The sequence below is a fragment of the Panthera leo genome, chromosome B4 (genome assembly GCF_018350215.1).
Source record: "Panthera leo isolate Ple1 chromosome B4, P.leo_Ple1_pat1.1, whole genome shotgun sequence".
In the NCBI taxonomy this organism is placed as follows: domain Eukaryota; kingdom Metazoa; phylum Chordata; class Mammalia; order Carnivora; family Felidae; genus Panthera; species Panthera leo.
This window is the reverse complement of record NC_056685.1, coordinates 133,209,205-133,223,039: the sequence shown is the minus strand read 5'-3', so window position 1 is coordinate 133,223,039 and position 13,835 is coordinate 133,209,205. Positions and strand designations below refer to the sequence as shown.

The following is a 13,835-nucleotide window of genomic DNA, read 5'->3' as shown; positions in this document are numbered from 1 at the left end:
TTAAAAAAATTTTTCAAAAGAATTTTCTACTGTCTTAATTTTTAAGAAACAGCCCTTCCAAAACTTCAGGACACACACATCTGATTTTTAAATTCTTTTCAGGTAGGGAATGGGTATAGGTATTTAAATTTTTCTTCTGTTGTAATTTCCAAAGCATTTTCTGTCTCAATGAAGCAGTGTTTAGTAGCATGTAGTAAGAGAAGTACACTGGACTAGTAATCAGATTCTGATCCAAGTGTTATCAAGTCACTGAACCTTTTCTACTCTGGTTTCTCAACCCAAAATGAAGGGATTGGATGTGTAAGCTTCTAAGGTTAAGTTATAAAGATTTAGTCATTCTGGATTTTATTGGCATTTCTCTAAAGCCAGTAATATAAAAGATTAGAAGAACTTTGCTTATAATACTGTTCACATAAAAATATAAGTCATTTCAGTATAAGACTTGGATTCTCAAGGGGCTTAGTCAGTGGATGACCAGCACAACATTTTTTATGCTCTCGTGTAGAAATCAGTTTCAAAATACATTCTCTGACAACTTTGAACTAAAAATCCTAGATCTCATTTTGATATTAATAATTGTAAGTAAGTGGTCATTATCTTTTATTTCTATTCATATATTTTTTTTTTTTTTAAATTTTTTTTTTTCAACGTTTTTAATTTATTTTTGGGACAGAGAGAGACAGAGCATGAACGGGGGAGGGGCAGAGAGAGAGGGAGACACAGAATCGGAAACAGGCTCCAGGCTCCGAGCCATCAGCCCAGAGCCCGACGCGGGGCTCGAACTCACAGACCGCGAGATCGTGACCTGGCTGAAGTCGGACGCCCAACCGACTGCGCCACCCAGGCGCCCCTATTCATATATTTTTAAAAGATAATTCATTACTATGTAGGAGTTGACTTTTTCTGTTATGGCTTCCATTGAAATGATACTGCTTGAGTCTTTCTCCCCTAAGTGCCTTTTCCTGAGAATAAAGGATTGCGTTCATACCTTTGCATAATGATCTAGAGAGTATTTTAATCTTGGCATGTTAAAACCTGGCTGACTCCATTAATATGTGACAAACTAGCACATTAGGACATTTTTTAAGTTCCAAGCCACGTGTTGTGCTTTAAATGAACAGGGGCATGTATAACATTAATATTTAAGCCTTGAATAGCACAGACATTCAAAATGCCTGTTGCCCTGGGTGACTGATTTTCAGTGAGGCTCTTGCTTGCCCTGCACATTTCTTCCTGTGCTTTAAACAGTGCCAAGAGCAGAGTCAGGAGCGGGTTTATTCCTTTGACGCTCTGCTAACCTCTGCTTTCGGCAGGCAAAAAGGCTGCTGTTTTACTTCTTAAACTCCTACCATATGGAAAGTTTCTATAAATAAATCTTGGATTTATGATTGGACTTCTAAATTTGTAACTTCTATGATCCATGACTAAAGCCAATATAAATACCTATTTAAAATACAGACTGTACACAAAGCTGTAGCACTATTTCAGTGAGAAAGGTCACCAGCCACGATATCTAAATTATCAATTCGATTAATTTCTTCTGTCTCAGTTGGCATGAATGAGGACCTCAGTTTGTTGTCAAGCAAAAACTAATGAGCCTGGTAGTTTGTAGTGAGTCCACTTTGACTTTTTGTTTTGTACATGAATTGTTGGCATAATTATGTAGCAGACATATGTATGAAAATGTAAAAATGCATTAGATTTTAACAAACGGAATTGTTTAAATGTGCTAAAGGAGCTAACAATTTTAGAGGAATCCTGTTATTACTTTGTAAATTTGGGTCAATTGGTATTTCAGTCAACAAGTATATAATGGACACCTGTTATGTGCCAGATACTGTGTTAGGTCTTAGGGCTTGTCAAGTTGTATGAAAGATGATTCCTGTTCGGAAAAGTAAGAGAAAAAGAAAAAGAAATGTAGGACAATAACATGTTTTATCACTCTAATAGAAAAATGGTAGAGGTTAGAGTGGGAGAGAGATGAAGCATAAGAGACTCTTAAAAACTGAGAACAAACTGAGGGTTGATGGGGGGTGGGAGGGAGGGGAGGGTGGGGGATGGGTATCGAGGAGGGCACCTTTTGGGATGAGCACTGGGTGTTGTATGGAAACCAATTTGACAATAAATTTCATATATGAAAAAAAATAAAAAAAATAAACCAATACAAAAAAAAAAGAAAAATGGACAAATGCCATGTGCGTATGGTAGAGAGGCAAGTAGATTAACTCTGGGGAATTGAAAAGGCTTTAGAAAAAGGTTTCAGTTGTATCTTTAATAATAAAAATTATTTCTAACTGGCTATATTTTATTGAGTGCCTACTGTATACTAGGATTAGGTAATGTTATCTACCAAGGAAAAGCAGGGAAGAACATTGTATGTAGTAGGAAAACAATGGAACTATCAAAGATTGTATATCCCAGAAGTAAGGCATTCCGTATGGCTCATGAGGAAGAGGAGCGAGATCAGTGGCTGGGTGGAATCAGGTTATGAAGGACCTCAGATTCACAGTGTCTGTCCCTGGCACCATGTTTCTGTTCTCATTTCCTTGCCTGAAAAGCCTTTCTCCCCTCTTTGCCAATGTACCTGTTTTTAAAGGTCCAGCTTCAGGGCAGCTCTTATGTGTAGCTTTTATCCCCTTTTCTCAAAGCTTATTGATTATTTTTACTGAATGATTGTACAAAAGAGTGTACCTTATAAAAGGGGAATGCATTTCTTGAGCCATTTCTTGTAGTGTATTCTGATCTTCCCAACTAGTTTCTCCTAAAGGGCAGATATGAATCCTCTTTAGCACTTGGTATAGTGCTCAGCACATTGTGGAGAATCAAGAAGTACATAAGGGATGAATATGGAACATTTGTAGATGTATCAACTATTGAGATAGCCCAGCTGCAGTGCTTGAGATCACCAAATTTATTTAAAAGACATTTCTTTCTTTCTTTTTTTTTTTTAGTGTTTATTTATTTATTTTGAGAGGGGGAGAGAGAGCACTAGCAGGGGAGGGGGAGAGAGGGAGAGAGGGAGAGAGGGAGAGAGAGAATTCTAAAGAGGCTCCACTCTGTCAGCACAGAGCCTGACATGGGGCTTGATCTCACAAACTGTGAGATCATGACCTGAGCAGAAATCAAGAGTTGGATGCTCAACTGACTGAGCCACCCAGGTGCCCCTAAAAGGCATTTCTTAACACCAGTAAGAGCAATTTTAAGAGATATAGGTCAGTTGTGATTTGGATGTAAAATGAGTTAATAAGAGTATCCCATAGGGTTGTTGAGGATTAAATTAATTAGTACGTTTAAGCACTTAGAACAGTACCTAGCATATATAGTAAGTGCTCAATCAAGTGTTACCTATTATTTAACTCCACCTATCTGGGCCTTTTTGCCAGTGACAGAGCTCAACCACTGTTGTAGGCATGAAGAGGATAGAAAGGAGATTAACAGCTTCATACCTTTGAAAGCAAATGCCGTTTAGGAACTGGAAGAACTGCTTCTATTGCATGAACTTTTGTTTTTCTGTTTGTGTTTTAGTGATCGAGGGGTATGGTTGGCATGGAATTGAATTTCATCTGTCTGTGGGAGTTGTAAACAAGGTAGGTCGCAGGTTTATTTATTTTTTCTGTCTCCTTTCCTAAGCTGGTTTGTTAGTATTTTCAGTTCTGCTGAACTAGAATAGATCAGATTTGATTGTTGTGTAGGGATGCACCTATCATAGACCCATGATGGTCTGTCGTTGTTTATCTAATGTTGTGGATTACATCAAGTATTTTGTTAGAATATATTGAATTCACGCACATGCATGTACAAACCACAATCCAATCCTTGGAGGGCAGAAGTTCTTATATTAGAGCCATTATGTAAACCAGCTTGGGGTAATGGGTAGTGACAGGCTAGCTAATTCTTCTGGTCACTCTAATGTTCAGTAGCTTAATATGAGTGGTAGACTAAATGCAACAAAGGGCCTGTTTTGACAGTAGCCAGGCCATCATGGCAACAATAAATTTTGTTACTGATGATAGAATCTGTCTATCTGTAACCAGTAGAGTTTGATTTGACACAGCATGCTGTGTTCCTATCTTAAGCTCTGGGCTAAACAAAAGTATACTAGATATGGCTTTGGCTCCTGTATCTGTCTTGTGTCAGATGCCCACAAAAAGCTATAGATGGCAGCTTCACACAGCTCTGCAAACCTATTTCTGTCAGAACATTTCCTGTGAAAGTAAGGTAGTGCTAGTTCATGTAGTTCTAGTTTTCTGTGGTCTTAGGTATGTGGAGATCTCATTGCTCATTGGTACAGGAAACTCGGACTGCTCAGAGAAAGAACTTGATAGCCAGAAAAAATAATGACACTCTTCCCTGCAATCCCCCCAACTAGGAATCCTGTCACCTTGTGTATAGGGTTATACAGGTTGATGACAACCGTGGGCTCTTGTTGCACCTGCACATAGGACAGCAGAAATTCTTGAGACTGCTGTCTCTCAGTCACAAAGAACAGTTATCATAAATATATTGCTACAAGGAAAAACTGTTCAGATACTTTATTTACTTTTTTTAAGTAAGCTTTATGCCCAATGTGGGGCTCGAACTCATGGCCCTGAGATCAAGAGTCACACACTCTACCAGCCAAGCCAGTCAGGTGCCCCATTGAGTTACTTTCTGTAGCAAAAGGAGCATGGTCCTTGGAATTGACCCTGCTGCCTCAGAAGGGAGGTGGGGAGGGTAGATGAAAGTTTAACTTTCCCAGATGAATCCTTTTCTTTGTCATCTGGTGGCCTGAATATTGGGGTCTGGTCTGTGTGGTCAGTCAGGAAATTATCTTCTTTCTGTTTTCCCGCTTTTTATTGGGGTGGTAATGAACAGGAACTATTTCATGGAAATACTGTAAGAATAAGTGGAAATGAAAGAAATTAATGGAAAGGAAAGAAACTTAAAATTTCCTGAACACCTATTAAGGATTAGGCATGTTACTGTAAATTTTCATAGTATGTTCTTATATTGAAATACATAAAGTTCACTGATATTACACTTTTTCACGTCTAAGTAGATAACATTGTGGGTATCACCACCTTGAACTGTTTGACCTTTATTAAAGCCATTTAGAAGAAAGAGAATTCTCTATTGACACATGTTACTTCATTTGTCTGCTAGAACATTCTTTTATAAAGGAAAAAAAGAAAATACCTACATGAGTTAGTAGAGTCTTTTTGTTTTTGTTTTTATTTAGAAAATAAAAACAGACTTGCTACTGATTTAGCCAGAGGCAGAAAGGAGACTAGCAGGCCTGAAATTAGAGACACCTGTGCTGTTTTGGGAAGTTGAGACTCTTGACCCAGGCTTTGCTGAAGTTGGTGCAGGGGAGGTCAGAGTAGGTTAATATTTTCATAGCTCAAAGCAAATGTGAATTGGGGTTGTTTATAGGTGCAGTTTTGCTTGGTCTCTGTAGTTGAAAACAAGTAAGTAAAATACAGTGCTGCCATCTTGGGAAACTTCTGCAAAAGTCCCTGAAGCCATGCAAATTAATCTCCAAAAATACCAAAAAAATCCCCCATTTGGATGTTTTGCTTTGCTGGCTGAGGGAATTGACTGTTGTCATCACGCTGGTAAAGAAATTGTCCCACATTCTTTTAAGATAATTCTAGATTTGATTTTCTTCTTTTAAGTTTCCTTTTGAAATTCTCCTCTGATAGGAGGTACCATCTCTACATCTCAGGCATATGCAATAATGTGGGATCAAAATAAATTGTTACCTGTCTCCTAGATGATAGGAAGTTAAGTTGGAGTATTCCTTCTCCTTATTCTACATTTAACATATCCAGATGTATTGTCTTTCTACTCTTAAGATAGTTAAGCTTTTATGGTCTTAGCAGTTGACACAGTACTGTCCTTTATTGGGCTGAAATGGAAGCATTAATATTTCTTAACCTATGATGATTTTCATTTTTATTTTCCTGTCTGTAGAATGAATTGTATTTTTTCTCTTGGCTGCTTCCTTTCTTCAATCAGAGAAACTCTAGTATGTAATTCTTCCTTCTTGCTTCAGCAAACAAATACCGCTTTTTTTTTTTTTTTAATTTTTTTTTTTTCAACGTTTTTTTTTTATTTATTTTTGGGACAGAGAGAGACAGAGCATGAACGGGGGAGGGGCAGAGAGAGAGGGAGACACAGAATCGGAAGCAGGCTCCAGGCTCTGAGCCATCAGCCCAGAGCCCGACGCGGGGCTCGAACTCACAGACCGCGAGATCGTGACCTGGCTGAAGTCGGACGCTTAACCGACTGCGCCACCCAGGCGCCCCCAAATACCGCTTTTTTAAAAAACAGCTTTATTGATGTATAATTTATATACTGCAAAATTTGCCTGTTTGAAGTGTATGTCAATGATTTTTATTAAATTTGTAGAGTTATGCAACCCTTATTAGATTCCAGTGTCACATTTCCAGCTCCCCCAGAAGATCCCTTGTAGACACTACTTTTTAGCTTTACATCATCTACAGATTTTGTTAAGTTCTGTATCAGATTTAATCTTTTTCCTACAAAGTTTCCCATTGTTTATTTTCCCTTTATTTTTATACTAGTTGCTTATTACAGGTCAAACATACTACCCTTTTGTCACTTTTCTTCTATTTTCTTACCACTTTTTAAAAGTGTAACCTTTCTTTTCTTTTTGTTTTTTGTTTTTTTTGTTTTTTTTTTTTTTTAATGTTTTATTTTTGGGAGAGAGAGCACAAGCAGGGGAAGGGCAGAGAGAGGGGAACAGAGGATCCAAAGCAGGCTCTGCACTGCAGCAGCAAACCTGATATGGGGCTCAAACTCACAAACCATGAGATCATGGCCTGAAGGGAAGTCGGATGCTCAACTGACTAAGCCACCCAGGCATCCAAAAGTGTAATCTTTCTTGAAATGAAGGGCTTTAGCTTTTATATGAAGTGTTATTTATTTTTTCCTTGAAAGACTATTCTGTAATGTTTCAGGCCTTTTAGTAAAAGCTCTTGTAATATTTTTGGTTTCCTTTTCACTCCATTTGTTATTTGTTTTTACTTTTATTTCTTTTTTTTTAAATTATTTTTATTTTTTTAGAGCATGAGCGGGAGAGAGGGGCAGAGGGAGAGAGAGAATCTTAAGCAGGCTCCATTCTCAGCACAGAGCCTGACGTGGGGTTTGATCCCATGACCTGAGTCAAAATCAAGAGTTGGGCACTCAACTGACTGAGCCACCCAGGCATCCCTATTACTTGTTTTTAAAGGAAATCATTTACCTGTTTATTTCTCTTTGTGTATATAGATGAGATATTTACTAATTTGGAGACATCTGCTCTGTACATGAGTGTTCAGATGCTTTAAATAAGGTAGATAAATACTCTAGTACATGTGAACTTTTAAACTTTTTTTTTTTAAGATTTTATTTTTAAGTAATCTCTGAACTCAGTGTGGGGCTCGAACTTACAACCCTGAGATCAAGAGTCACACGCTCTACTGACTGAGCTGGCCAGGCACCCTGAACTTTTAAAAGTTTTTGGTATATTTGTTATCAATTTCAACATAGCAAACTATCCTAAAACTCAGCAATTTAAAATAATAATAAACATTATCTCATACAGTCTCTGTGGCTCAGGAATGTGGGAGCAGCTTAACTAAGTGATTCTGACTCTGAGGTTGTACTCATATTTGCTAGGGCTCTGGTCATCTGAAGGCTTGACTGGGACTGGAGGATCTATTTCTAAGATGGCTTATTCACACGGCTGTGGCAGAAGGCCTCAGTTTCTCACTGGCTATTGGCTGGAGGCCCAAGTTTCTTACCAGATCGACCTCTACATAGGACTGCTTGAGTATTGTCATGATATAGCAGCTGGCTTCCCTCTAGAGCTTCCTGTCTCTGTGGGTTTGCCTGTTCTAGACATTTCATATAAATGGAATCCTACAATATGTACTCTTTTGTAATTGGCTTCTTTCACTCAGCGTAATGTTTTCAAGGTTCATCTATGAGTTGTAGCATTTATCAGTACTTCATTCCTTTTTAAGGATGGATAATATTCCATTGTATGGATAAACCACGTCTTAGAAATCCATGTATCAGTTAGTGGTCATTTGGGTTGTTTCTAATCTTTGGCAGTTATGAATAATGCCACTATGACCATTTGTGTACAAGTTTTTGTGTGGATGCATGTTTTCCTATTTCTTAGGTATATACCTGAGGGTTGAAGCCTATATATTTTTATCCCTCTGTCTTACTGCAGTAGAATTCTAACTGAACTTACCACCTCTTTAATTTGCCTTTTACTTTGCTATCGAAGTTATCTTTCTGACATGGAGATTTAATCACTTCATATCTCTACTTCTGTGTTTTCAGTCGCTCCTCATAGCTTTCAGGAAAAAGTCCAAAGTCAGCCTATCACACAGTCTATTTATGATCTGGCTCCTGCCTGCCTTTAAATTTTTCCTGCCATACTTTGCATTCTTGTTCACTTAACCTCAACTGATATCATGCTTTTTCCCATTAAGATTTTCATGCTTCTATCATTGTCTCGAATGGTTAATCATTTTCTTTGCATGGGAAATAACTAGTTACTCTTTAGAAATCAGCTCTGGACCCATTTGTGGTTGACTTTATTACCTTTGTTTAATTCAAATACTCCTTTTCTCTGCTCTTACAATACCTTTACCATAATGCTTATCATGCTGTTCTCTGGATGTTGATTCTTGTTTTTTTCCCAGGTAGACTGCAAAACCCTGAGGGAAGGCACCATATTTTCTTTACTCTGTATCTCTAGGCCTAACAATAACACAGAAAAGTAGTTAGTATCTAGTGGGTTGTTTAATATCTAAATGCCAGGCAATACTCTATCATTTTACATTTGTTATGTTATATAATCTTTACAACAACGCTTTATATTAGGCACTGTTCTTGTCTTCCCTTTAAAAATGAAGATAGCAAAGCACAGAGAGATTTAGTCATTTGCTGAAAGTTGTGCAAATAGCAAATGGTAGAGCTGGAATTTGGAAGAGCTGGTATTTGAACTTGCACATTCTGAGTCCAGAGCCTGTGTTCTTATTTACACTGCTATGCTGCTGCCATGGAGTTTGACACTTAGATATTTAATAAGTGTTGGTGGATGAGTGAACGAACATTCATTGTTTCTGCACGCAGAGCTTTTACTGCAGAACTGGTAGTGTTGAGGTTCCTGCTAATAGTATGCTTATTCTTGGGGTTATAAGGAAGGGAAGACAGAGGTTTGAGTCACAGTGGTCTGAATTCCTATCCTGCTCCATGACTTCTGCTTCTTGATTCATTTCTCTATTCGTTTCCTACTTTTACCAAAGAGAATGATCCTGTTACTCTTCCGTAATCCTTTAGGTAATACTCACATTAAGATTCCTGAGTTTTGTGTCTTGGACTGTTTTCCTCCCCAAACTTTTATTTTGATAACATTAAAAAAATTTTTTTTAATGTTTATTTATTTTTGAGAGAGAGGGAGAGAGAGAGAGACAGACAGAACATGAGCAGGGGAGAGACAGAGAGACAGGGAGACCCAGAATCCGAAGCAGGATCCAGGCTCCAAGGCGTCAGCACAGAGCCCGACGTGTAGCCTGAACCCATGAACTGCAAGATCATGACCTGAGCCAAAGTCGGATGCTTAACCGACCAAGCCACCCAGACACCCCTATTTTGATAACATTTAAACCTTGAGAATAGTTTAAAGACTGATACTGTGGTCACCCATATACCTGTTTGACTAGATTTATCAATTTTGAATATGCTGTCACATTTTTGTGTTCTGTTTGCACACACACACATACATACATACATGCACACATATGAAATTTTGCTGAAACATTTAAGGATCGCTTGCAGATATCATGACACTTTACTCCTAAATATCTCAGCATTTATTTCCAAAGAGTAAGGAGATTGCTTCTACACCACCATAGTGTAGCTTTTACATTCAGGAACTTTAGTATTGGTATGTTGTATATTGTCCTCTAATACACAATCTATATTATATATTTCTTTAGTCCTAATAATGTCCTTTATACCTTATTTTAAAGCTTTGGAATCTAGAATTCAGTTAAGAATTACAGTGCCTTTAGTTGTAGTATCTCTTACCCTAAAACAGTTCCTAAAATGCTGTTTTAGGAAGGGAGCGGTGTCTTCCATGACACTGACATTTTGAGAGATGAGTTGCTTTGTAAACTACCATTCAATTTCAATTTATCTGTTTCCTCTTGAGTAGCTTCAGGATAAATATTGTGGGCAGGATGTTTTGTCTTTCTTACTGCTAAACATCAGGAGGCCCACGATGGTAGTTTCATTAATGGTGATGTTAAAACTCACATTTGGTTAGTTCCTGTCTGCCAGATTTACCGATTATATAGGTGCCTTTTTCCCTTTGTAATATATAATTGATTAGAGTAATACCGATTTTTTTTTTATATCTCTTGTGCAGAAGTACCGTGTGGTTGTCATAATAGAAGTGCGTATTAAGCAACACACTAAATTGGCTAACAGTGTTTAAAAGTTGAGTATTATGTGCAAGGCAATATGTATGAAATGGAGTTCGCAGTTTATTTGATTTGAGCTTCTTTGTAATGTGAACTTTTATAAGTACAGAGTTTAAATGATTGCTGTAGAGCCTTGGGATGAAAATGAAGTTTTTTTGGGTCATAGGAATTTTTGCTGATAACCTTTTCATAGTTGCACTTCAGTGGAGTATTAATATTTTTCATAGTTTTCAGACAAATTCTTTTCCTGCTTTTAAAATCTCCTTCTCCAGTCTTTTTCTGTGTGCCTTGAAACCATGCAGCTCTTCATGAGAGCTCTGGAACTAATCTGGGTTTGAACCCTGGCTCAGCCCTTTAATCATTAGGTGATCTTGAACAGGTTATTTAACCTCTTTGTACCTCAATATTCTTCTCTGTGTAATAAGGGGAATAATAATACCCTCATAAACTCACTGCATGGATCGAATAAGCATTTGCCACTGTTTCTGGTTACAGATCTTTAGTAAGTGTGGTATGTTCTTTTCAGTCTGACAAAACTTGTCACATATTAATTACTCAGTGACTTTTTCCTTAAATCTGTGCCCTATACATGTATACATAAACATATAAATGTACTTGTAGACTTTGTTCAAGGAAATAATCTTACACATTTCTTCTATAATTCTCTCTGTCCTATCCTTTCTTCACGAAACTTGGGGAAAATGTGGATAAACTTTTAACTAAGAACACTTGTAGAATCCATATGTTAACCTTTTTTTTTCTTGGATGTTTACATTTGCTGCATACCATTTTAAAAATAACCCCCAGGGACTGCCTTGTGCTAGGAAAAAAATGGTAAGTATTCTCTCTACTTCAGATCATATGATCTTAATGCTACCTTGGAAATAGTTAAGTTCAAGGCACTGGGCTGACATCTCTGCCCTGTGTTGGAGGCCACAGTTCATTTATGTGGCCATCAGTTGATCTAAGGAGAGTATCGGCCAAATTTTTCAGTGGTGCTTAATGACAGAGGTACTGAATCTTCAGAGGGTATTTGGAAAAGTACTTGGTTGTTGCAGTGACTCTGGGGAGGGAGGAGACACACCACTGGCATTTAGTGGTCAGTGACCAAGGATAATAAAACAAAGAATTATCCACCCAAAATGCCAGTAGCATTGTTGAGAGACTGAGATACTTGAACCTAAGGGCTTGGTGAATTGGTAGGTACAGTTTTATTTTATCTTAGTTATTAAAAAAGTATTATTGCTGAAGGCAGGAAGTTTTTTGAAAGAATATTTCAGAGCTGTAGTATATACTCTATTCTTAAAGTTGAATTAGGCCATTTTTTCCCATTTGGGAGAGTAAGGTATTTCCCTGAAAATTCAGAAAGTGTTTCTATTATGAATGTGCATTGGTGGTATTTAATCCCTAAAATTAGGAGTAATTGAATGGTTAAAATTTTTTAATGGTTAAAGAAAGTTAGCATTATATTTCTTTAGTAGTCTTCTATCTCCATGATGGGTAGAAATAACGTAATTTGTGCTTGGCACTCCAGCAACGCTTGAATATTGTTTGTACTGTTACCGTTTTTTCCCCCAGAAGACCAAATGATGCATTTTTTTGGCAGATCAATAAGATTATATTAAGGAATGTAATTAAACTTGTTGTAGCTTGTTTCACTTGAGCCTAATGTAAGACTTTGACAAAGATTTTAGGAAAGATAAGTATTCTCAGCTTTCAGGCAGTGTTTCTCAAACTTTTTTGGCTATGACTCATAATTATAGACATTCTATTTTAGCACCTAATTATATGGATAAGTATATGGATACCTGAAACAAAAGTTTTATGAAATAAAACCCTTAACTACACGTGGCACAATCTGATAATTTCAGTTTTATTTAATTGCAAAATGTTAATCTTGGTCTATTAAATTGATTATGTGACCAGTGTGTTATAAATTGCAATTTGAAAAATACTGCTTTAGGATATATGTTCATGAGATACTAGCTTAAGGTTTAAAATATATTCCAAATGTGATTGATAGTTTTCTTTTTTAAGATTTATTTTATTATGATAACACTTAAGATGCGATTCACCCTCTAACAGATTAAGTGTACAGTACAGTAATGTTATCTATGTACACAGTGTTGTACGTAGCTTTCTAGAACTTACGCATCTTGCATAACTGAAATTTTATACCCATTGATTAGCAACTTCCTCTTTAATCTTCTCCCTAGTCCCTGGCAACCACCATTCTATTCTTCTGTGAGTTTGACAATTTTTTCAAGGCTATTTATTTATTTTTTTAAATAATGTCTACATTCAGTGTGGGGCTCGAACTCATGACCCTGAGATCAAGAGTCACATGCTCTTCTGAATGAGCCAGTCAGGTGCCTGAGTTTGACAGTTTAGATACCCCACATAACTGGAATCATGTGGCATTTGTCCTTCTGTGACTGGTTTATTTTCCTTAGCATAGTGTCTTCAAGGTTCATCTGTGTTGTTGTATATTTATATAAGATTTTCTTTTTTAAGTCAAATAATATTCCATTGTATGTATATATCAAATTTTTTTATCCATTGATCTATTAGGTTGTTTCCACACCTTGCCTTTTGTGAACAGTACTGCATTGATTTGGTAATGCTACTACATCTTTGAAATCCTGACTTCAATTATTTTGGAAAAATACCCAGAAGTGGGATTGCTGGATCATATGGTAGTTTTATTTTTAATTTTTTTGAGGAAATTCCATGCCATTTTTCATGATGGTTACCATTTTGCATTCCTGCCAACAGTGTACAAGTGTTCCAGTTTCTCTTGCTATCATCCTTGCTAACATTTGTTGTCTTTTATTTGCTTGATAATAGACATCCTAACAGATATGAGGTGATAACTGTGGTTTTGATTTGCATTTCCCTGATAATTAGTGACATTGGACATTTTTTCATTTACCTGTTCCCCATTTGTATGGAGGGAGAGGCAGAGGGAGAGAGGTAGGGACAGAATCCCAAGTAGGCTCTATGCTCAGAATGGAGCCTGACTTGGGGCTTGATCTCATGGTGAGATCATGACCTGAGCTGAAATCAATAGTTGGACACTTAACTGACTGAGCCACCCAGGCACTCCTGGATCATTTTTTCATTTACCTGTTGGCTATTCTTCTTTGGAGAATTGTATATTAAGTCCTTTGCCTTTTTTTTTTTTTTTTTAATTAATTTTTTTTTCTTAGTGTTTATTTTTGGGAGGGAGGGAGGGAGAGAGAGAGAGAGAGAGAGAGAGAGAGGGAGACAGAGTGCGAGTGGGGGAGGGGCAGAGTGAGAGGGAGACACAGAATCCAGAGCAGGCTCCAGGCTCTGAGCTGTAAGCAC

At 37.2% G+C, this 13,835-nt stretch overlaps 1 protein-coding gene across 3 annotated transcripts in view; it reads left to right on the top strand.

The window, feature by feature from the left end:
- MRTFA (myocardin related transcription factor A) overlaps nucleotides 1–13,835 on the top strand; it is a 213,204-nt gene that overhangs the window by 31,378 nt on the left and 167,991 nt on the right. For 2 of the 3 annotated variants that reach the window (XM_042947903.1, XM_042947902.1), the window contains exon 3: nucleotides 3,526–3,587. The exons of the other annotated variant lie outside the window; for it this stretch is intronic. In XM_042947903.1, coding sequence (XP_042803837.1) covers nucleotides 3,526–3,587 — 62 coding nt within the window. The remainder of the gene's footprint in view (nucleotides 1–3,525; nucleotides 3,588–13,835) is intronic. 3 annotated transcript variants of the gene reach the window in all.